The following is a 24407-nucleotide window of genomic DNA, read 5'->3' on the forward strand; positions in this document are numbered from 1 at the left end:
TTGTTTGATTTTTCACTGTGAAATATATTTTGGAGTCAGAAAGGCTATGTTATTAAAAACAAAACATAATTAAAAGAAAAAAAAAGTGTGCAGTGCTCCTTGAGCCATTTTTTTCTACCATGCCCATAATTATTTCTTGTCTATTTTTTTTCTTTTTTTTTTGTAAATGTACAAAACCCTTCTGTACTGCAGCTTTTGTGAATATTGACTGTATCTAACCACCTTTTGATGTGGAGTACTGGTACTAGAGGTTAATTAATATCCCAAAATGAAAACCAAGACCTATATTTCAGAAGGAAAAGGTTTGTTTCATTGCTGCATGGTGACCTCGGTTCCTTTTACCTTCAGCTGTTTATGCATTTAGTATATATGATACTCAGGGCCCGGGTACTAAAACTTCAATACTTAGTTGTGGGAGGATTTAGTTCGTAGACTAAAAATGCCAAGTTCCTCTGCCTCATTTAAGTATTTGTATTTGAAAACCTGGTATTAAGATGGGGTGGCAGGAGAAGGGAGAGAGATAATGGCAAGTGAATCCACAGTGGACTACAAAAAAGGTGCAATGTGGAAGTTACTTTCCGATGCTGTTTTGGGTGTCTAGCTCTTCCTCTTTAGCAGCTGTCCATCCTTTCAACAGAAGAACTGATCCTTGAAACCACAAGGCTAAACAACAACCAGAAGGGGGCAGGAACTGCCCGTGTGGATAGTTCAAGATTGCATTTGTAAAGATGAGCTCTCCCTGGACTCTCTCCATCATCAAAGGCAAGAGGGAGGGGCCTTCCCAGTGGTGATGTAGAGCAGTTGTTGAGACTTCTGCTCAGCATCAGGCCTGGGGGAATCTTGGTTCTCTTCGTCAGTGATGAAAGGAATCTGGGGAAATCGGCCCTTGAGAATGGACTTCTTTGGCCCTGAGCCTGCAGAGTTTTCCTGATGACTATGATAACTTTAAATGAAATATCTGTGGTGAGGAATGGGACTCTAAATGCTCCACAACCCCTGGGTGCTGACTTCAGCAAGCTTTGTGCAGGCCAATTTCTGTTTCCATATTAACTTGTGTCAATTTTGGAACAATTTTGTATTGGCCAATATAAGTGAGATCTGAGTTGTGACACAGCTTCCATGAAACTACGTATGTTTTAATCATACTTGCTTAGTTTTAATTGATGAAGGAGTATTATGAATGCAACCATAGTACCTGACCCTGCAGACCCTGCTTCCTGGGAATGGGCTCTGCTATTCCTTGCTTTTCTGCTTTCTTGACAGCTGTGTGATTGGTCATGTGAGAATGGATCAGGACTCATTTTCTACGATTACACCTCCTGACTGAGCCTTCCAGAGTGAACAGTTGTCATCATTTGCCTTGTCCATGGCCCTAAATAATATTGTGTCATTTTATAGAACCATCATACCAACGATGTATGAAATTCTGTTTCTGCAATTATAATTGCTTCTACCCTTGAATACGAAAGGCTGTGAAGGGACTCTGGTTAACTCACAGATTCAGTTTTCTTCATAAATCTCACAGATAAAAGAAAACTATGATGACAAAATGCAAAGCCAAAAGGAACAAGAATGAGAAATATTTGATGGAGTTAGAGCTGTTGGTTCTCCAACCCTCAGGTTGCAGAGTGGCACAGTGCCTTAAGGACACTGAATCTGAAGGAAACTGTGATCACCTTTGTTTTCATATCATATTACTCCCACTCCTAAACTGATCAAACCCCATTTTAAAATTTAATGGGCTTTTCTTTTTTGTACCTTGTCCTCCCATTCAAAAGCTACTGTAAAACTTCAGACTTCTCGAAGTTAAAAACCTTTTGCTAATTTCCAAATTAAAATAACTCACAGCTAATTTATGCTCCTTGCCATTGAGCTAATCTTGCCTCCAGTTCCTTTCTTCCTTCCTGAAAACAACTGCATTTCAGATAAAATATATTGTCTTGTCAATTATTGTCAATTTATCTTTGATTACGTAGCAGAAAGACTAAAAATAATGACGTTATTAAGCTATATCCGTTTCAACTCCAGTCTTAACTTCAGCAGCAAAAACAGTGCAAAGGAATAAATACAAAGGTATGCAAATCTGCTGAGATGAGCAGGAAACTTAACCAGAAGCATCATGCAAAGCAGCCTGCAAAGAAAAAAGGAACAATACAAACTAGGAGAAGTAATTCTAAATCCTGAAAGTGTACAAATGAAATTCAGTTTCTGAGCAGCTTTCCTTGTTTCAGGTCAGATCTAAAGCCAAAACGGATCCCAATCTTCTTTTTTTCAAGCTTCAGTTATAAACTTGCAAGAGATTGTATTGTTGTTTCCAACCAAGGGATGGGAAAGGGACAGGAAACTTATTCAGTCAGCATATTGCAGGAAACCTTCACCGTTCAAATGGACAAAAATATACTGACTGTATCAGCTTGTGAGGTTTTACCACTCGTGTTGGGCACTGCTACTAAACCTTGACCACGACTCAAAGTTCAAAACTCTGCCTGTGACTCATACAGACATCTAACTTTACATTACCACTCTGGCCCAGACCTACAAAAAACTAGATGTAGAAATTTCAAGGTGTGCACCAAAGAAAAGTCTTTCTGTAGTGATTTCAAATAAGCAGTGACTGACAATAAAAGAAATGCAACAACATTAATTTAATTTGCTTTAGTTGCCTTGTTGTTTTAAATTATTTTTCACTAGTAACAGACAATGGCTTACAGCAGAGGTTTCCAACCTGCAGTCTGCGGAGACTTTAGAGCCCACAGGCTACTTCTGAAGTGTGCATGGAAGATGATTAAGGGAAATAAGTTTATACATTGTAAATAGCAATATACACTTGTAAGGCTTATGAAGGGCTTTTATCTTGCCTGGAATTATGTGAAGGCTCCACAGATCAAAAAGGTTGAAAAGTACTAATGGAAGAAGATAAGGATGAGTTGTTATAAGCTATTTTCCTGGGAGACTCTAGATGACTGTCTTTGGTTCCTCAGCTGTTTTCATATAGCTTCATCCAGTCTCTGACGAACCCCTCAAAGCCCCACATCCAACCTCCACTGTGACAAACAGTGGTGGAGAGGAGGTGGTCAAGAAAGCAGAACCCCTGTTAGTCAGGTCTAATCACAAGGAAGATCTATAACTCAGCATCCCAGAAGGGCCAGGATGAAAGGGAAACATAACCAGGTCTCTTTCTAGCCTTTTCACAGTGGGTGACAGGTTTGAGAAGATGCAGGTGGAAGAGATGCTGTACCCTAGGTGAAGCTGCATACTTTCCCCTTTGTGTCCTCAACACCGAAAGAAACATGCAAGCTCTGATTTCATAGCTACCATGGAGTCCTCTTACATGACAAAGTACAGGATCCAAATGCTAAAGATAATATTTCTACTTTCCACATTCAGTGTGAATTAAGTTTTTCCTCTGTTTTGATTATGTGGTTTCATGGGATTAAGACTTTATTTTTCTTCCTGAGAGTTGCTCATATGAACAAGGCCTCCAGAGAAATGTTTGATATTTAAAATCTTCTGTTGTATGACACTGCAGAGCAATGAATGTGACCTTAGCAGAGCTGTTATAGCCCAGAAGGTCTAAAGGGAAGCAAGACATGGTAATACAGACAGATAGAGCAGGATAAACAGGGCACCCCATGAGATCCTGCTTGGCCTCCTGCTGCCAGACCAGACTGGGGTCTCCTACAGTTCCCATGTCATATCTCTGAGCTCTGTGTGGATATCTAGAAAACTCTAAGGTATCTCAAAAGTCCCCTCTATTCAGGCAGCTGAATTAAACTCACTGAGTGGGATTCAGCTCCAAGTTCAGACACCTACATTTGGGTAGCTACACTTAGGTGTCTATCTGAGAACAGTGTCTGTCAGTCTCCTCTGAGTGTGCAACTATAGATGTGTACGTAATGCAAAAATACAACCAAGTGTCCGGTTCTACTTGATATCCAAAGTATGTCCTAAAATCTAGATCATGAGTAAAAGTCCTGCCTGGTCTTGAGCAGCTTCTATAGGAGACTACATGAAAGAAAAGCCTGTATCTCAACAACTATATTTGCAAAGCTGCTCAGACAGGCTCTAGAGGTGCAAAAATCTCTCAGAGTGTCACCTCTCAAGGGCTGTAGTTAGATTTCTTTGTCCCTTTCAACATCAGGCATTTTCAGTACTAGGCATCCTGGCTTATAGGCAAAGTCCTGGGGAAGATCCTACGCCACCAAGCAAGCATCTCAGGAAGCATCCACATCACCTAACTTCAGACGTTCAACAAAGAAACAGCCTTCCTTTGATCTAATTGTTCCACTTTACCTTTGTAGTCACAGGAGAAAAATGAACAGTTTCAGCATATGAGCCATCAGACATATTCTAGATGTCTACTGAAGAGTAAGAAGTTTCATACTTTGCAAGTGTCTGCTTCTTTTCACAAAGAAGTCTACCTGGCCTGGTCATAGACAGGTGTCTACACTGTGGAAGTCTACATGTAGGTAGACAAATTCCACCCCCTGGGGCATTTGCTCAGTCACTATTGTTCTGTTTCACACATGGTGAGAAAAAAATGCTCTTAAAAAGCTTAGGGGTGGCTTCTGTTGGAGCTACCAACCAGATCTGGGAGAGGTGAGTGCCCGATAAAGGCTTAATAGTTCTCACCAAGCACAGTTTTCAGGAAGTCTTGTTCTTTAAGTTTGGTTGTGCTCCATGTGCTCAGTATTTCTGTGTCCAGAAATAAACCATGGCATATAGTGCATGTAAAGTGAAATAAATTAGGGTTTTATCTTCTGCTTTTATCAGTCAGGCACATGCAAACAGTTTGGAATTGCATTTATGAATAATGCTGTGAAGGAGCATGCAGTAATAGTTAATGATGCTCTGATGTTAAGCTCCGTTTATGTCTGTATTAGAGAGCTAAGTTAAGCTACATTTGCATTGTACTTTATGTGTGGAAACACATCAGCAGAGCTTGAACAATGTTTTGAACCTTGTGATCCTTTCACTTTCTTTGATTAATATCACAGTTTCCCATTGGCTTGTTTTTGGGGGATTCATCCATGTGGAGAGTTACTGTGTGATATGACACTCTTCAGTGTCTGAAGTGGCTTAGGCTTCTGGATGTGCCTGTTCGAGTGGACTTTGTCCTTGCAGAGGAATCTCAAGAGGCCTTTGTGTACCCCTATAATCTGTAAAAAACCAAGTGTTTATTATCTTCATTGTCTCTTCCTTCTTCTTGTCAATTTAGTGGCAATGCAACATGCTATAGCTCTGAGAAGAGTTGTGCCAAGCTATTGTATGTAAAGCTGTATTTTGGCTTTTGAATGTGCCAAGGTACACACTTACTGGCCTGTTGGGTCTAATACTGACCTTTTTTGGTCAAAACAGGTTTAATTGATAATGGCATCGGGGTTTATTCAGCTTTGTTATGAGGTGGAAACACAAATATCAGTTGCTGCTTTCTAACCTTTTTTGTGTTCCAAGAAATTGTTTTTTACATGTATACTGCTGTAGATGACTCAATAAATGTATTATCATTTTGTATAAGTCTGTTCTGACATAAAATTGAACCAAAGAGAACTTTTCTGTCTGTGAAATTACAAGGTAGTGTATCTCCTCCTAAACCTGCAGGATGGAGCTTTTTGGCCAAAAAAGAAAAAAATTAGCTCCCTTGTCATGGGAAGGAGACCCTGGATTCTGCTTGGCAAACCCAGCCCTGGAGCAACCAGGCACAAAACCTTTGCTTTGTTGGCCATGCACATTCTGGCTTCATCCTCAGGCAGTGAAGTTATGTTAGGAAGGTGTTTAGCGCACTGCGTCTGTATTGAGGATGAATAAGGTCTAATATTGCCAATAAACGTGCAACACACTCTCCTTTGTAACTAATAGCACAAATGGTTCTCAACTTTGATCCACAGGTCCTTTGAGGATTGTGTATTATTTCTAAGGGACCTAAACAAGAAAAGAAAGTCCACTGTCCTCAAATAAAGCATTGCCAATTGGAAAAGGTGGGAAAAAACATTGCTCTATTACACATCTGCTATGCTTTGAGGCTTCATTTCTTTTCTAGTCAAAGTAAATTTTTTTCAGGTTCATTTTTAAAAGGTGAGGGGCATTCACCCTATTGTAATCAGATTTTATGACAGATGAACTATTTCTGAGTTACTTTCTCCTGCCTCTTGTTCTCAGCTTCAGCTGCTAGTGGTAATCCTTTGTTTTACCCTTGTGGTTGTCTGATTCCTTGGCAAAGGCTACATCTTTCAATTGATTTTCTCAATCATTTGTTTAGCCAAGGTACTGACCAGGTACTCAACCAGGTACTTTTGGGCCTGGTCCTTTGATGGGGCAGAGGATATATTGGAATTGAAGCTAGAGACGTGTCAGGGAGCAGTGAGCCTCAGCTGCTCCCTAATGGACGGGGTGCCCGGAGCTGAGGGCAATCACACAGTGAGGCGAGCAAGACAGACTCGGAGATGGTGACCAGGCCCAAACCAGAGGCCAGATCATCAGGCAAGTCCACAATGACCAGACAGCTCCAACGTCAGCCCGGGAAGTCAGTTCACAGGTCAATGTCTGGGTCAAGATGGTCCACAGCTGGGCGCAGCTGTAGCTGAGCTGGAGACCGGCACTCCTATGGCAGGAATGGGGCCTTGGGCTGAGCCGAAGGGTGATGAGGCCAGGTGGTTGCCCACGGTCAGGTTGGGATAGAGCAGGGGTATGACCGTGGTGGGGCTGAGATGGGGCTTGGGCAGTATGAGGGGACACCATGGGGGGCCAGGGAGATCTGTCAGTGCCCTCAGGACCTTGACCAGATGAGCCTGATTGCACCCACTAGTTACACAGCTTTTCATTTTTACTATACCTTGAACAATTTTACTTGCTTTATGGGCATTGATTTACTCAGTGAGCCGAGTCACAGCCCTTTCTATGAATGTTGGACCATGCAGTGCAGGTTGTGTCTCCCCTTTCTCCCCTTTCACCGCTCACAGAAGGGCTGCACCAGTCCCCACCTAACTAAACAGGAATTTCAGCAAATGTGGAATAGGGAATGTGGGAAAGGGCTTGTACCTAAACCGTAACTTACAGGAAGTTACACAAGATGACTGAGATCAAAGAAAAGCACATGGATGGGCATCTGGGATGGGATTTATCTCCCCCGAGTGTGTACATCTAAAGGTTACACATGTAATCTGAATAAGGATTTCTTGCGCTCCTGTTATGGGTAAAAGGCAGGGAAAAAAAGGCAACTCCAAAGTGCATTTTAGCCCGCTCTAAAACTTCTTTGGTAACTATCTATAATTTTAAAGAAACAGTGCCACATTGTAGCACATTCGTTCCAAGAACCTGACACCAGGAAATCCTCATTTACTGGGCCTGTCAACACATGAAGGGGAATGCTGCCTTGAATCTCACTGTATTTTCTGAAACTGAATATTTCTTGCTCAGTCACTTAAAACTTGTCTTTCTTGTAAAATTTCAAGACAGGAGCCATTTTGCACAGCAGTATAGCAGGTGACAAGAAAGTCATACTGTGCTGGTGACCACTTGGTGAACACTTAGAGCAGTCCAGGCAGCCCAGATCCAAAGAATTCAAGCTATGGCCCCCTTTAATATCCTTAACATATAAGGTAGAATTTAGCTTACAGAGTAAGACTAAGGGAATAGGTAGGTATGTACATGTGGGCTAGGTGTCTAAGCTTCCATTACAGATAACGGAGACCAAGGGCAGGAACTGGTTTCCTAAAAGTAAGTAGTTGGCATAATTTTAGGCAGGGTGGGGTAGCCTGTCTGACTTTCAGGTGCTTTTCCAGGAGAGTACAAACTTCTAAAAATCTGTATCATATCTCCATGACAGTGCAGGTATCTTGGATGCCTCCAAGACATCTCAAATGGCATTAGATATGTACATTTATGCAACTGAATCCAACTCCAAATCAATAAAATCAGTGATCTCTAGAAAGCTATATATGGCCAAAGGTAGGTTCTTACTTTAGAGAGAACTGAGCAACTCATGGATTCCACTAATTGTACTGCTTATACCTCCACTGGCTTAGATATCCAGCTCATATATACACTGCAACATACAGATGCCTAAATTTAGCTATCTTGTGAGCTGAACGCCACCCTTTCCTTTACAGACATAGTGTTGTATTAGGCATTTCTCATCACAACAATTCATTTTCCAGAAGATAATTTTCTCTCATGCAGCATATTCTTAAACTGATTAGCTGTTTTATCCCTTCATTTGATATGCGCAGAAATTTCAGACATGAGAAGCGCAAGGATGGGATTCGTCTCATCTAGCTTTAGAAATCTACAGCTGCTTTGGCCACCATCCAATGAGGGGCAATGCCCAATGAGGGGCAATGCAAATCTGCTTGAGGATGAGATGAACCAAGGCCTAGACTCCACCAGTTATACCAGATATCCACTAAATTTAGATAGCATAAGGAAAATAGCTCAGATGGAGGCACTGCAGACATGGCTGTTTAGTCCAGAGGTATCTCTCCTCACGTGCTCAGTTCAAACCAAACACTTTTAAATGACACATTTGGACAATCTCCAGTCTGTATTTCCTTCTCGTATGATGTTGGAGCTGCCTCTGATCCCTTGATGGGTTACAGACAGCCTCATAAATAGCCTAGTACCATGTGCTTGTTGGTTACAGTCTCCAGCTCCTCAATTAGTTCAGCTTTTCTGGGACAATAATCAGACCTCATGTTTTTCAGACCACCTTTTTTTCAATAGCTTCTACTATCTCTCTGCACCCCTCTGGAAATCCAGCCCTGGGTGGATTAGTCAACCTTGGGGTAGCTCAGCAGAGTGGGTAAAGTTGCCTGCTGCAGGGATTTCTTCTAATTTGGAGTTCTAGTACACCACACAATTAAGCTTTCAAGAAAAAAAAAAGATGCTGACACTGTAAAACTTAGAAATCTGCTCTCAGTACGAAGTTTCAGTCATTTCAAGAAGCTAGTCTCTGCTGCAGCACCAAGAACAACATCTGCACTCGTTGTTTTTAGCCTTTCCAGGTTGCCATGCAGTTTGTAAAGGGATTTAAAGAGAATGCCTGAAGACTTAGATTGTGTAAAAGATTCTTGGGGATTGAAGGAAAATGTTTTTCCTAGTTGTTACATTTAAAGATATATATTGCAACCATTCTTTGGGAAAAAAAAATTAGCTTAAGTAGTCATTTAAATCCCATTTGGGAAAGGACATATCTTTGATCCGGTTTTAGGCATACTTTTTGTGAACGGCAGGCAAAGCCTTGGTGCACTGCCTCGAATTTCTGGACTGCGAGTGTTAGGATAGCAGTGTGTCCAGCACACACCGCACACCACGAGATGGCAGTACCTCCACACAGACCAGATCAGCATTTCTAGACTCCAGTTATGACAACACCTTTGCTGCCTTCACAGGCCTGCTATGAAGCAATATATCCCTGAAACATTTCCCACTCCTGCACACATGATCAAGTCCTTACATATGTCATCAGAAAGGAATCAGCAGCCTTTTCAGAGCCCAAACAAAACCTTTATCCAAGGAGCTATTGCACTCCCCAGGATTATTAACCTCATCACCAGCTTGTTCCAAGTATGGGCTTCATGTAAATTATGCAACTGATGGTTTGAATATATGAATAGATTCATATAGTCCTCAGTTCTAACTTAATTGTTTACACATCCTGCCCCAAAGTGATGGAAAAATAAAGGACTTGGAAATGCCAAAGGAGGGATAAGGATGGATGAAGGGACACTCTGGACAAGGTTGCAGAGCAGGGTGTTGCTAAGGTTGCAGGAGAACATTTGAGGGATTGGGTTAGATCTGAGTGAGATGAGCGGTGAGGGTGACCAGAAAGAGCTTGAGGCAAGAAAGGATATCTGGGGAGTTCGTGAAAGCTGAATTAATATGGTGACTGTAGATGGACAAAATTAAGTTGTGATGTCTGTCTGGAATGGCAGGAGAGCTGGAGTTGTTGAACTGGTTAAGGAGACTGAACACTGGATGACTCATGTAAAGATCCTTCATGACATAATGGGACCCATCACCTTTGCTTGCCATCATTTCTCCTTTTACTAGAGAAATTTACTTTTATCCTTGGATCTAGTAAAGGAGCTTACCAGTAATAAAAGCAGAGAACATGTAGTGAGATAGGCGGTCATAATATGAAATGCAGGCCGTCCTGGGAGCTCAGCTGTGAAGCGGGAATGTCCGTGTGTCGCAGACGATGGACTGAATAAACCAGAAAGTTGGGTGGGAGAGAAAATAAAGGGGAGATTGTACTAGGAAGAGAAGCTTCCAAAACTTAAAGCCTCAGGCCAGGAATTTTTGGAAGGAACATTCCCAGGTCAGCTGAAAGCAGAAGCATAATTCACTCCAACTCTGTTGCCCTTCCAAGACAAAATAGGGGATATGGGTCACTTCCTTCGCATAGAAAACTCAATAGCCTCTAATACAGCTATTTCCTCAAGAAAACATTCAGTGCTCAAACACTGAAATTAATGGCCTCACCTAATAAATGGATAGAAGCAGGGTATGACAGAACTGTGTCGCAGTGATGGTGCCTTGGAAGGGGTGTGGAGCATCAAGTCAGGCTGCAGGATCAAGGCACTGTAATGTAAATCTTTTCTTAGGTGAAGAGGTCATAACTGTACATGTTCATTAGCTTCAAAACTGTATCCATAGTAAACACAATTATGTGACTCTCCTTTTCTATAAAGTCTCAAATGAAACATCCAAATTGGCATAAGATAAAGAATTAAAAATTAAGAAGCCACAACAGCTGCAATTATCACTTGCATTTTATAGGTGTGTATCATATGAGTGTATCCAAATCACTGTGATAGGTAACAGAGCTTAAACAATGTAGGCGTGAGTATTACATTTACAATGAACTAATAAGGTGGTCATAATAAAAAAGATGACACCTTATAGAGGATATCTGAGTCTTTGGGACAGAGCGGGTAAGTGCCTAATTAATAAAGGAGTGATCAGAATGATAGGAATAGAAATCTGGACAATTCAGCTTGCTCTAATAAGAAGACTAGAAATGAAGTACCTAAGATCACTGAAGAGGTTCCCACAAGGCCAAATGTCTTCTGGCCTAAGTAATTAAACAAGAGCACAGCAAAATGAGGGACTTGAGCACTAGTTTTCTTTTAGGCTAGATGGATATTCCAGTTCACAGAACCCCACGGTTGTACTTGCATGGCCACAGTTTCTAGCAGCACTTTCAAGTCTGGATGCAGGTCCTCCTGGGAATGGTCCTACCTTGAAAGAAACTATGGCTGTATCGAGTGAACCCTTTATGCCCTTTCTTTGCTTTTGGAGAGTTTGATGTGGAATCCAAGTCAGCCTTGAAGAAAGAGCAAGGTCACTCAGAAAAGTGATGCAAGGACTGGCTTGGTTCATTCTGTGGTTCATATTCTGCTTTACTGGACCATAGTGCTTCTTTGATAATTCTGGCTCCTGAAACATCTTTCACCTGAGACACAGTAAGTTGAGATACAGTTGATAGCACTGAGATAAGAGCAGTCACAACAGATTAGTCCATCCTCAAATAGAGGCCCCCAAATAGCTCAAAAGCACAGTTTAACTGTGGATTTCACTGACTGATCCAGTTGACCTTCAAGATTATGGTGGCAGATTGTCTATTCCAGCAACATGTCTTTCCATAAACAAGAAAGGGCTCGGGGTTCTTTGGCCTAATTTAATCTTTCTTGCAGAAGACATGGAAGAAAAACACCAAGTAGATAATAATACCCATTCTTTTTTATGTCCCTCTTGAGATGCCTTGAGACTCCTTTTAAAGGAGGTTGCTGCTCTATAGGTAGGTGCTTAGCACTTTTCGGAGTGTAATTCCCATTAAATTGTCACAAGCTGTCTCAGAACAACTAGTACAAAAATCACTAATCATTGTTGCAAACCTTTGCCACTGTGTCTAAAAGTAGCTGTTTCAAACAGAGATTAGGAATAGTTCTCATGTGAACTGGGAATTCTGGGAAACACTAGCAAAGGTATAATATACATATGCTGGGCCCCAGAGGAATTTAGTGTAGTCCCTTTGATTTGGGTGCTAACCTGTTAATTCACACCAGCTGCATATTTGGCTTTTTATTACAAATTAAGTGGATTTTGTGTGCTTGAGGAGAGAAAGGACCAGGGTTGTGGTACTGATCTGTATGAGGTGAGAAAAGCAGCTTATTTGGGACAAGAAATTCTCAGAAGTCTGCTGACAATATGGAAATCCATAAAAAATCCAGACTGGCCTTCTCTTAGGTAGTATGTTACAACATCACAGTGACTCAGCCTGCTAGATAAGCTCAGACAGAAGTCACACCATTCTGGTACGCGGATATTTTCCTTTTCGGACTGATTTTTTCAAGCAGTGATAACTGAGTGACGTAGTTAACTGGACTGTTTTCTCTGGACAAAGTCCCATGTTTGTGTGTGAAGTTAAGGTATTCTTGATACTGCCATTTACACAGTTGTTTCTTGAGCTCACTTTGAACCTACAGAAAAGAAATTTAAAAACAAAGAATCAGAAAATTGAGACTTAGAAGGTAATGAGGATAAAAGATGCAAAAATGTTTGCTTGAATTTAGATTACTATGGCCCAGATGCATGAAGGCCCCTAAATCAGTCAGGATTAAGCCTTAACACATTTTTAGAAGGATTTAATATGTCCTTATTTGTGTTGCTAAACAAACAGACTTTATTTCCCAAATCCAGAGTACAAAAGGGAGGTCGTTCATAGTAGTTGCTTTCTCTACTGCTCCAGACCTGCTTCATAAATATTTCCACCTTTCTGTGTAATTTTTACCTTTCCTCATACTGAATCTCCTGTGCCTCCTTGCCATGGCCTGCTACTTGCAATAAGTCCTCATGTGTCCCTCTCCAGGCTTTCAGCCTATTCAAATTGAATTCCCCTCTTAGAGATCCCTTACTGACTCTGAAAGATTTTGAATCAACTTGAATGTGTATTACATTTCAGAGAGGTCTCAGGGATCCTCAAAAGCATAGATAAAACTGAAATTTTTAACCATCCAACATGTAAGAGGTTGGTCAAGAGACAGGTAGGGCGAAGAACCGTGGGAGGAGGTCCCAGGACCACTGTTGACACTTTGGGGAATGGAGTGAGAGGACTAGGGGAAAGTAGCCTCTGTTGCCCCGTATAAACCAGCTTGCACTTAAAGCCACAGCAAAGGGAGTGCAAGTAGGTGCAGGAAGCAGCCAGTCCTTTCCTCTCCTCCCATGGGATAGGGAGGCAGTCTGCTCCCCTAGACAACTGCTCACTGTGCCCTGTTACCTCTGTTCGCATTCAGCCTCATCGCTGTCTGCTTCCGCAGCAAGTGACTGTCTCAGATGTCTGCAATGCACCTTGCAGATGCCATCACAAACAAAGAATATATGGCAAATGCTTGTATCTGCATAGCTACCATCTTCCCTGGTTGGCATTAACAATGAAAATCTATGACGGTGTTACAGTTTTAGCAGCATTAGCACAAAACCACTTGAAATTAAATGCAGAAATAAACTATTAAGTGAAGCTATTAAGTGATACAGGGGGGTTAGAATGGACAAATCTGATTTATCTACTCTGACCTTGGATCATCTGGTAATTCTGTTATCTAACCTTTTGCTGTGCAGACACACTAGACTGGCATATAGAAAGGAGGGTGGGACATTTGGAAGTACTTATTTTGGACTTCAGGGCCTCCTGAAAGTAACTGGCAATATCTTCTATGGAGATGTCCCTGATTCTGCCTTTAGCATGAAATCTGTTAGTGACACAGACATGCCAGCCTCTATGTGCAACTTCAGGCGTGGGCAGAACATGTCTTCTGGAGCTTTCAGGACTCTAATAAATAAAAAGGGGGCTTCCTCCACCAATCCAGTGCTCCGGTATCCCAGAGACCTCAGGACCCTTCAACATTCCTATGTACACCATTCCACAAAACAGGACGCAGAATACTAGCCCTCAATTTCATCCCCTACAGACACCAGCCTTCTTGCCAGCAGCACAGTCTCTCACATTGCTATACATACTTAAAACTGAAGAAGCACACACAGAAAATAATTATTATGTTTTAAGATTGCAGTGAACCATACAAGATCCGGTAAAGATACAGCGGTAAATTACAAGGATTGGCCAATCTGCTGTGGAAGCAGTCATTCTTAAGCATGGACATAAGCCAATCCATACCACTTGACCTTGGGGCCAGGGATCACTCACTCCTTGTCCCTTTTTTAACACCCACTAGATTAGCATGCTGCCAGATATAATATGCAAGCAATTTAAAAGCTGTCGGCATGGAGTCTATGCAGACAAAAGGCAGGTGGGACGTATAGCATCCTGTGTTTAGTTAGTCCTGAAGACTCTCTCTAAGGGCAGTATTGGCATGGGAGCAGCATTAGCATGGCCATTGTGAGTTATTTTCCTAAGTAGCAAACATATTTTGGCCATCACTCCTCCCTAGGTAGGATTCCTCTTGCCTACCTTTAGCCTCTCTCTGAGAGGTGCCCAGTCTAAGCTAGTCACCTAAGCACACTCTACGGTGAGTGGAGAGAGAGAAGCACCTTCAGCAGGTCATTCCTCCCACCTAACCTACTCACTCTTCTGATGATGAGATGAATCATCTCATGGAGGTGTGTTTTTACATTTTCTCTGGGCTTTTGGTTAATTCTGCTCTTTTGGGGAAAGTGCAAGCAAATTCTGCCACTCCAGACAGTGTTTACACAAGGAAATCCAGATAACTCTCCTCTTTTCCGTGGGAAGCTGTTAGTTTTTAAAAAGGTAGGCACTCTAAAATGTGCTATAGGGACTTTGTCTGAGAGTTCTAATAATGTCACAAAAACAAGAAAGGAAAGGATTTATAACAAGACTACTGAAAACACACAAGTTGCCTTGGAGAAGAAAGGAAAAGGGAAAAGGAAACAGAAAGGGAAAGGACATAAACTCACTAGGAGAAAATAGAATGAAAGGAAATACAGACTGGTGCAAGATTTCCATTGAGACATCATCATGATAGCTATCAGACATAAAGCGGAAAGAACCTCCCCTGACAGCAAAGTCACCAACCACTTGTAAAGGGTCACTGCTTCAAAGCTTATTTTGTGTCCTCCTGTCGGAATTATATGAATACAGATAAAGTCAGCAAAGGCACCAGGGGAAAAAAAGATATGTGTATTTCACGCTTTCAGGAGCAGATCAAAGCACAATTCACTTCTGGGAACAGGAAAAGTAAAAAAAAGCAGGAAAAACAAGGGGAGACTGTGAGTTTCAAAGGTTTTGATAATCTTATGTACTTGCTACTCACCTCTGCATTTGAGAAGCAATATAGGAGAGCAACGACAAAACCCTAGGACAGGCAGAGCAGGGAGAAAAAAAAGTCAGCAGTCAGGATTTGAAGCAGAGAATCAGAGAAAGACATCAGCTTTCATTTTTAATTCAATTAACACAGTAAATACATATATATACACACATATACATGTGCGTGCATGTATGTATACACACACACACTCACATACACACACACACACACACACGTATATATATACGTATAAAAAACTTTTGTTCCAGTGGGATTTAGGTGATGTGGCACTATTTATTGGATTTTAACATGCAGACAAAATATCTCCACATGCTGGATATTTATACTTTTGTCCTTTTATGCAGACACTTGGGTTTAATTCATTGTTTACCATATCCTCTTCTTTAGATAAAGTGGCACTGCCCTCTATCTTATTCTAGTCTAGTGGGTGAGGACCAGTTCTTGGTTTGCATCTTTACTGCTAAATTATCCTCCTTCATTTAAAAGAGAATATCTATGTTCAGACAACCTGTTGGGAATGGTCTTCGGTTCATATGCATCCAGAACTATGATCAGGTATTGTCTGGGAGAGTGTTAATCAGCCCGGACCCAAACTATTTCACAGACTGTGGGCAATCACTGGACAGTGCTAGACGACAGTTTACTGTACCATATACTACTGTACACTGTACTGTATGTATTAGAAAACTGAACAAGACTGCCCTGAACATTGGCCCACAATTCTCCATGTTGTTAAAATGTCAACATGGTCTATGGTGGAGCTTTGGCTTGGGCCAATACATGCTTTCCCAAACAGTGTGCAGTCATGGCTGAGAGGTAAGTGGGGAAGAGGGATCATTTCCAGCGTGCATGAACATGGATATGTTGTTGTGGGGTACAGGAGAAAGGGGAAGGAAAAAGACCTCCTTAGCTATTTGGTGCAACTTGTGCCATACCCAGGGAGTTGCCTCTGGCCCTCCCAAATCCGAGATACTGCTCTGAACAGTGATATAGCAAAATAAGAGAAACAAAAAAAAGTATTAGGAACTCCTAACAGCTGAACAGCTGAAGGATTATTATATATTTTCATTATTTCTCCAGTCCTCTTATCGTCACTTTTATTTTATCCAGAATTAGTTTCAATCAGTTCACCTTAATCCATACCTTTATCTTCATGGCATCGTATAAGGCACCCAGACATTGCTGTTCAATAAAGGTAGATGTTGTATTCTTTTGTGATTAGCAATATGGAGTCTGAGTCAGAACTCATAACTAGCATGAGATTTTAAATAACAATAAGATAGGGGAACAAACAAGAGAAAGAGCTTGTGAAGGAGTAAGATGAATGTGTGTGTTGAATTTAGACATGTTATTAACACCTGCTTTAATAACCAGTCTGAAATATAAAACTCCTCAGTGTGGTGTTTCAGTCCAAGCCCCTTAAGACTGATAAATTTTTGTCCAGCTTACCTGAAAGGAACCCAAGCCCAGCTCAATATAAAGTCGAGCTTCCAGACCAGTGCTTTCTGGGAAAAATGCAAATACAATATAGTGCACTCCAAAGAGAGGGATCAAGAGTAATGTGGATTTAGCAAGTCTCCTGGCAAACCAAGAACAAAATAACAAGGCACTGTTAGCAGCATGCAATTAGTGACAGCAATTATTGGAACAAATTCTATTACAGAGGATCAACTTCAGAGTGGGGGCAACTATGTCCAAAAAAGTTCTGGAAAGATTACTTTCTGCCACTCCCACCATTAACATCTGGTGAACAAAGATGAACAAATCAGCTTACCAGTTTTCTGGAATGACCTTCAGTGGCTCTGTTCCCTGCTAAAAATGCAAAGGTGGAGTCACCCACTAAGTGCTCTGATCTGTCCTTCTGAGATTAATCTCAGTCAGATGGAGGTATCTACCATGTAAGTGTCTAAACTTCAACATCTATCAAAGGCTACCCAACCATTAACCATCCATGGGACTTGATTCAGTTGCGTAAACATGGGTGCCAGGTCCATTTAAGATGTCCTAGGGTATTCTGCTTGGCCTTCAGCTCACTCCAGAAGGCCACTGTAGCCCCTGCGTCATGACTAACAGGCATTCATGGATGTCTTAGGATGAGTCAAATATTTCGCTAGAGTCCTCTGACTGTATTGATGACATCTCCATTGAATATGCTGGAGATTGCAAACATCAAGGACTAGATTCAGTTAGCAGACTATAAGCATCATGTTATAGCTGAGAATTTAAAGTAGAGTGTCTGTAGTTATCTTTTTGTGGCCATTTGTGTGGAAAGGTCTGGATGCAGGATGGATACATTACCTGAATACATTTAGCATTTAGTCTTTCAAGCTGGGTCATTTGAAGCCTTAGTACTTTATATTAGATTTTTCATTTCTTCTCTCCCCCCTTCACAAGAAAAAGAGAGGTGTGTGATATTTGGGATGAAAAGGGAAGTCTACTTTTTTATTTGTTCTGGGAACTTCCCTTTCCCCTAGTAAGGAGTAGAACATTTTGCGCTCTTGCTCATAAAACATCTCTTAGAACAGCTAAAACAGGTCATCACCAAAAGACGCAGCAATACTTACACAAAGTGACTTGAATGGCTCCCTCCTCCCTCTTGAGATTTCAATTTATGGACTAGAATTCTGATCACATTAATAAATATAATAAAGTTAATCTGAAAAGACAAGACAGGACCTGTAAACTTATTACAACATGAGAACATATCCTCTGCTGGTACAAATTACATTAAAAAACAGTCACAGGAATTACACTGATATAAACCAGTGAAGATCTGACCTCAGATCAAATCAATAGCATTTGAAATATTATTTATTTTTCCCACCAAAATGCAGTTATATGCAAACATTTGCTCAATGTTGAATAGGCCTACATATCTCAGCGCTGTTATGTATCTGGTATTAATTCCTTGTGTTCCACTTTCAGCGCTTAGAAGGTCTTATGTGGTCTAAATATCCCCTCCTATTCCCTTCATTGATTATGAAAGGGATGATAATAATTGCCATTTGAAATGACATGATGTTTGCTTCCTAAACTTAGATGGAATGAATCTGTGCCTAAGAAGTAATTTTTGTCTTAAGTTTGCATGCTAAGAACTTGTTTTAAAAATGCACTAGATAAAGCAACCTACATGTATTTCTTGTATTAAAGTAGCTTCATGTGATCTAGAAGTCTTGCCAGTATGGATTGTCTTTCTTCAGAAATGGCTTACAAAGGTACAGACACCACTGTGCTCTCTGGAATGGAGGAGGCAATGTGACTCCATAACCTCCTAGCATGACTCTAGAAGACGTATGATTTGCCCTTCAGATTGTGATTTAAGTTGTAAAGGGGCAGGAGGAGGATGCTGTACAATACTTTCTAGTTGTTAAAAATGCAAAAAAAATCAAACATGGCACATGATAGTGCACTTTTCCAATTTACAGGAAGGAGACACAAACTTAGCTTTACGATTTCCAAAGATGCTCAAGACAACATGCAAAAACATACTAATACAGTTAGCAGAATGGGGCCTTTGATGATCCATAACACTACTCCATTTTCATCATCATCCCAACATCTGAAACAGTAGACAAAAGACAGTTAAGTTATCTATTCCATGTGACCTTTTTGGAACACAAGAAACTATTTCTCTCTCAGGATAGGAAAGCGATGGACATCAAGTTTTCAAAGGCTTCTCCCAGTCCTCCCACTCCCATGCCTCCCAAAAAGTTTCTGTACGGCCCAGTTAAAAGGATGCTTATTCATCAAGAGGCAAGGGTTGAGGAACCAAAGCAAAGTCAAAAAATACAGACTTATATTTTCAGGCTTCTTTCCTACTCTCCTGTTGAAAAGTTGATTATTTTACAGGGTACAGATCAGAGATTGAACTACTGTGCAGCCAGGAATGCAATGATTTGTGGCTTGTAAGGTAAATGGGTAAGAGAAGTCCAGGCTTCTAGTAAAGGTACCATGAAGGGAGAGAGCAGATTAGGCTTTTGGTCCTTACATCAAGGCTGTTCATGCATTTAACGCTAATAACATTCCAACTTTTCCTTCTTCCAGTCAAATGTCTTACATGCTAGGTTATATCAGGCTCCCTCTTTCTGAACTTTCTCTTCCAGTTTTGTGACACAGGATGCTTGGCTGCACAGTGATAAAGTGCCCAGATAGTGGCTTATGTCAGCATGTCAAACTTTAGGGTGTCTTTGACCTGTGAGCTATGTGAGTTCGAAACAGCTCTGGCTGAAGAACTTGGATTTTCCATTTACTAGGTTATTAGGTAAAAGATGAGTGGTGCTGATACTGTGACTTCTTTATATACCTAATATCAGAAGAGCAACCAAGTGAATGGAGATATCTGCAATGGGATTCATCTCACTGTGTGTTGATGCCTTCATCAGAGCTATTCAGTTACATTTCCTTTGCAGTCAAAGGAGATCAACACAGCAGAGGAGCCTACGGCATCTTGCATCTCATCTTAAAGTGGGCATCTAAAATATATGAGAGGAACAAAGCCCTAAGAAAGTCTATTTCTTTCCACGGACTGAAAAGGGAGAACACAGTGACTAGATCAGATATAGACATCTAAGACTCAGTTTGGTTGCCCACACATAGCCATCAAGAGCCATTGGCTAAACTCTAGTGTATCCCACCTGTTCTTCACATACTGCTACAGAAGGGCACAAGCTCACAGAAACTGTCTGTCTGTTAGCCATATGTCTTGGACATCTTAGGGAGTCTCAAACTAGCTGCCTATGAGCAACTAGTAGAACCCCTACATTATAGTGCAACTAGAATCTAGAACCCCACTTCTAATGTGTAGGCTATGGGTAGGCTATGCTGGAAGAGTACCCAAAGTTCAGACACTAAAGTCTTCAGTCCCTTTTTTAACCCTGTGAGAACTTGTCTGAGCTCTTGCTTATTCTTTCCACCTTTTGCTGAACTCTCTTCATAACTAAGTATCTTGTGCCAGATTCTTCCACTACTGATTCAACAAATCAGCCCACCAATCTGGCTTTTTTTTTTTTCTTGGAAGAGGAGCGGCAGAACAGGACAAGAGTTAAAATCTTCCTCAGACCTCTCCTGACTACAAAGGGAAGCACATGCTGTGGAAAGATAGACAGGTTCTATTTATGAAACACTAAAATAGAGAACAGATCTACTGCTGACATAGTGAAGTAATATAAAGAAAGGAAAACAGGCTGTGCCAAATGGGGTGGACTACAGGACTTACTGCTTCTACATCATTAGCCTGAGTCCTGAGCAGGTAGGTATGAAATAGCATCTTTTTCAATTGATCATCCATATAAAATGACCTGAAAGCCTTCAGGGTACCTCTTAGTAAGCAAGCTTTGGCTTTATAAGTGGATCCCATATTAAAAGATATAAAAGACAAAATGTCCATACTTACAATGACAATTACAGATTTTAGTACTGTCCCTATATACATCAAAATCAGAACACTGAAAATTATTTTCTCATTTATTTGCTTTCAAAATTTAAAGAGTAGAGGCACAAATTTTGGGGGACAAATTTTTTGCTCATCTGTTGTTAATCTCGAACATTTCCATGTTAGCAAATCAAAATGCAATACAAAATAGGTTGCCCTCAGGTTCCTTACCCAAACTGTAACTCACCCCGTATTTTGGTGATGGATTCTTGTGAGGACCCAAGCAGACATCACAAGAGTGGGAGCTCCTGGACAAATCAACATGGAAGACAATTTAATTTTTGTTTGCTTACCATGTCCCATGGAAACTTTATTGCAAGAACCTTCACAGTGTATACGCATTAAAGTTCAGACAATGGGCCAAACATTCTCAGTTCAGGGGGAAAAAAATAAAAAACCCTCTCCTCTCCACCCCTCAGGAGAATTAAATCAAAATGAGGGAGAATAGGGGGATACTTTGGAAGTAGGTTTTCAAAAATAACATTTGAGTATTACGGGAAGGTTTGCATATGAGTTATGAGCACCTGTGGAGTTTGAGGGATCACCCATTTAACTAGAGCTATTTTATCCTGTGAATTGTGGCCAGCACGCAACTCTCTACCCTGGAGAATTTATCTTTGTCCTGAAGCGTCTCTACTGTTCACTGTAGACCAGTCAGCTGATGAACAGTCCATGAAAATTTGTTCTAATGACCTCATTATCTAAGATGCAGGAATCGGTGATTTCTTGTCTCTCTCCATCACCGCTTATCCTTCTGCATTTGTGGTTAAATAGCTATTTACAAGATTTTTAAAATAGTCCTATAAACTAGGTAATTAACTTTTGCTCTCCTTTTCTGGAATTGAATTTCCAAACGCTAAGTGACTTTCAGATCTTCCTAAAAAAAGGACTCTGAAGTAGGTCAAATTTTCACCAATAAATCAATAGAAATTTAGGTAATATCTGCCTAAATGTCATTTAGGATCTAGAAAGATCTAGAAAGAAAGGCACAGAAGTCTTCCTTCCTCATTTTAGGCCTTTCTTTGAGGTCTCTAAGCTGGGACCGTATTCAGTCCCAGCTGCCTTTTTAATTAATGAATAGAAATAGTTACATCCATGCCACCTAAAATCTGAGTTGCCCCAGAGATGCCTCTCATTCCTCATTGACTATAGGAGGAGACGAGGATTATTACACTCTTAACTGAGGTGTTTTCTTTATTGTGTGAAGTTATTTGTGATTAACCAAGTCCTAAGTCTCTAGTTCCAGGCAGTCAAAATTGGAATAGCTCTAAATTAAAATCCCCTTTTGAAAATTCATCCTTTTTAAAATTTTGGTACCTAAATAAAATCTAAAAATCTGAACATGAAAGCAAAATTCCTGTTCACCTCAGAAGAACTTGGATTTCAATCCTAAGCCAAAAATGTCATATACCCACTCATTTTGGGTGCCTCCACTTTAGAATGATCAAGGTGACGTACAAGAACATCTAGAGCTACAATAAACAATTCTCTGCAGTGAAAGAAATGCTATTTTTCTATTCTGTGCACATACTCTGACAATTTGCCAATTCTGACAATTTTAATTGCTATATAAACTCAAAAGGTTCTTTAAAGCCAGGCCTCTGCAAAAACTACAGTTTTTGCTTCCTAGACCTGAACTCACTCGAACTAAGATTAATATATCGAATTCTGACTACTAAAAGCAAAATGCCAACTTAAAGTTAGTCATCTAAGCTTCTTTAGTCAGTGGAGGAAGAAAAGATGTTTCCAGGAGGTTATCCAGCCACATTAGTCATCTGTTTGAAAACTGGACTAATTACCACCATAGCATGCCTACCTAACTCTACTGACTACAGGAGAAACTTGGAGAGAGAGTTTAGATTAGATGACTTTTAAATGACTGTAGTTGCAAGAAATGAATCCCAACCATAAAGATGAATGCTGTAGTCTTTCAAGCGGACACACTGTGCTTCTAGAAATCCATTATATCCTCTCCTTCAAAGTTTAAAAATGTGAAACATTTCATAAAATAAAAAGAAAGGCAGAATTACCCTGTGGTTTTGATGTGGCACTACTGCATGAATAGGTACCCTTTACTGAAAGAAATCACCTCAGAACAAATATTTTATCTAGTTCTAAAGTGAATGGAAATACTAAACAACACAGAGTGGAAAAGAGTACTAACCCCAGCCAGCAAATATGAACCACCATACATACTGCTTATCAGAAACAAAGGTCAGCAAAAGCAGTGTTTGCAGGTATATCCCTTCTATAAGAAGCCAGAAGAAGTTGGCTAAAATGCTGAACTGAAAGAATGCCACGGCAGCCTTACAAGCAACCTGGAAATGCGGAGGAAAAAAAAAAAAAAAATTAGATCTTCTTTCAGCTGAGTTTAGTTCTTTTTTCTTCACAAGTATAAGCAAAATTCAATGTTGCCACACAAAAATGAAGGAACAAACACAAGATTTCAGTAGGTTTGGCATTCCATCATTTCAGTTGACTTTACCTCAGTTTTTCAAAAGGGAGAGCTTGGCCCTCTTTTATAGGTGAAATTCTTTCCTGATAGAAATGGATATAGCTCTATCAGAGTCAACAGAGCTGTACCTCATATATCAGAGCTGAATGTGACCCATAGCACTAGTTTTTTTGGTCTGTGCAGTTTACTGTGTAGGTTATTTGTTTTATGATTTCAGTTCCAGTAAACTAACAAAGAATGGGATAAAGAAATCTCCATGTTTCCTTCACATCAAGGATTAAACACTAAATCAAGGAAAGAGAGAGGGGAAGATTAGTACCGTTGACATTAGGCAGTGGTCCATGGTTTCATCAGCAAACAAAACAGCATCTTTGGTGAAAACAGCAATTGCTCTCAGGATAAAGGAGACAAACAGGTGCATATGGATGTAATTCCGTGTACAGTGGAATTTTCTGACATGGAAAAAAAAAAAAAGAAAAATTGTTCTTCAGGAGAAATTTCTTGGGGTCTTATCAAAACCCAAACAGGAATATGCAGTGACTTCAGACTTTCCAAAGCAAATACATGATCTATCACTACTTGAGAGGGAGCTAGGCACAAGGGGGCAGAGCAACTATGATCTGTTGAGGCTAATAAAAGTGCTAGAATAGCTCTCCTTGAATCACCACACATTTGAAGGAGTTATCAGCAACAGGGATTAACTCTGGGACTCTTGGGCTGTTTTGCAAAAACACCTTTTAATTATCCTAAATAGCAGTTTTTGTTAAGCCTGCAACAGGCTCTTCAGCCCCTTTCTGGCTAGAACAGAACCGAGCATTGAATGGGTGTGCATTGCATGGGACGGCTACCGGAGGAGTAGCTGCCTTTTTCTAGACTTCCCTGTCCACACAGTCTGACCTTGAGCTGAAGGAAACTCCTTCAAGGTTTGGACAGATCAAGGTGTGTCCTGGGTTCTTCTATAGATATGACCTCTGAGACTGTCAATACATGCCTCCTAGGAAGCTGTTTCTGTGCTCTGCACTCTCATCTGCAGAGAAAATTCAGGACTTTTGTTCAAGTGCATTGGAGCTAATAAGAAATAGACTCCTTTTCCTAACAACCAAAGTTATCAAACATGACATTAAAATTTCTTTAAACCTCTTCCACAGCTCCCATTTATGGAAGCAATGGTCTTTCACAGAGGGAATGGGCAATTTAGAGTGATTACAGGTTCAAGGCA

At 40.6% G+C, this 24407-nt stretch overlaps 1 protein-coding gene across 1 annotated transcript in view; it reads right to left on the reverse strand.

Moving 5' to 3' along the window:
* Positions 1-12290: 12290 nt before the first annotated feature.
* Positions 12291-24407, reverse strand: part of LOC106500110 (vasoactive intestinal polypeptide receptor 1-like) — a 29549-nt gene continuing 17432 nt past the window's right edge. The window contains exons 6-13 of the mRNA XM_013961783.2: positions 23508-23640; positions 22898-23051; positions 20921-20981; positions 18792-18861; positions 17867-17958; positions 16752-16881; positions 15288-15329; positions 12291-12479 (exon numbers count right to left, since the gene is read on the reverse strand). Of these exons, the coding sequence (XP_013817237.2) occupies positions 12291-12479; positions 15288-15329; positions 16752-16881; positions 17867-17958; positions 18792-18861; positions 20921-20981; positions 22898-23051; positions 23508-23640 (871 nt within the window). The remainder of the gene's footprint in view (positions 12480-15287; positions 15330-16751; positions 16882-17866; positions 17959-18791; positions 18862-20920; positions 20982-22897; positions 23052-23507; positions 23641-24407) is intronic.

This window comes from Apteryx mantelli, chromosome 2, assembly GCF_036417845.1.
Source record: "Apteryx mantelli isolate bAptMan1 chromosome 2, bAptMan1.hap1, whole genome shotgun sequence".
Taxonomy (NCBI): domain Eukaryota; kingdom Metazoa; phylum Chordata; class Aves; order Apterygiformes; family Apterygidae; genus Apteryx; species Apteryx mantelli.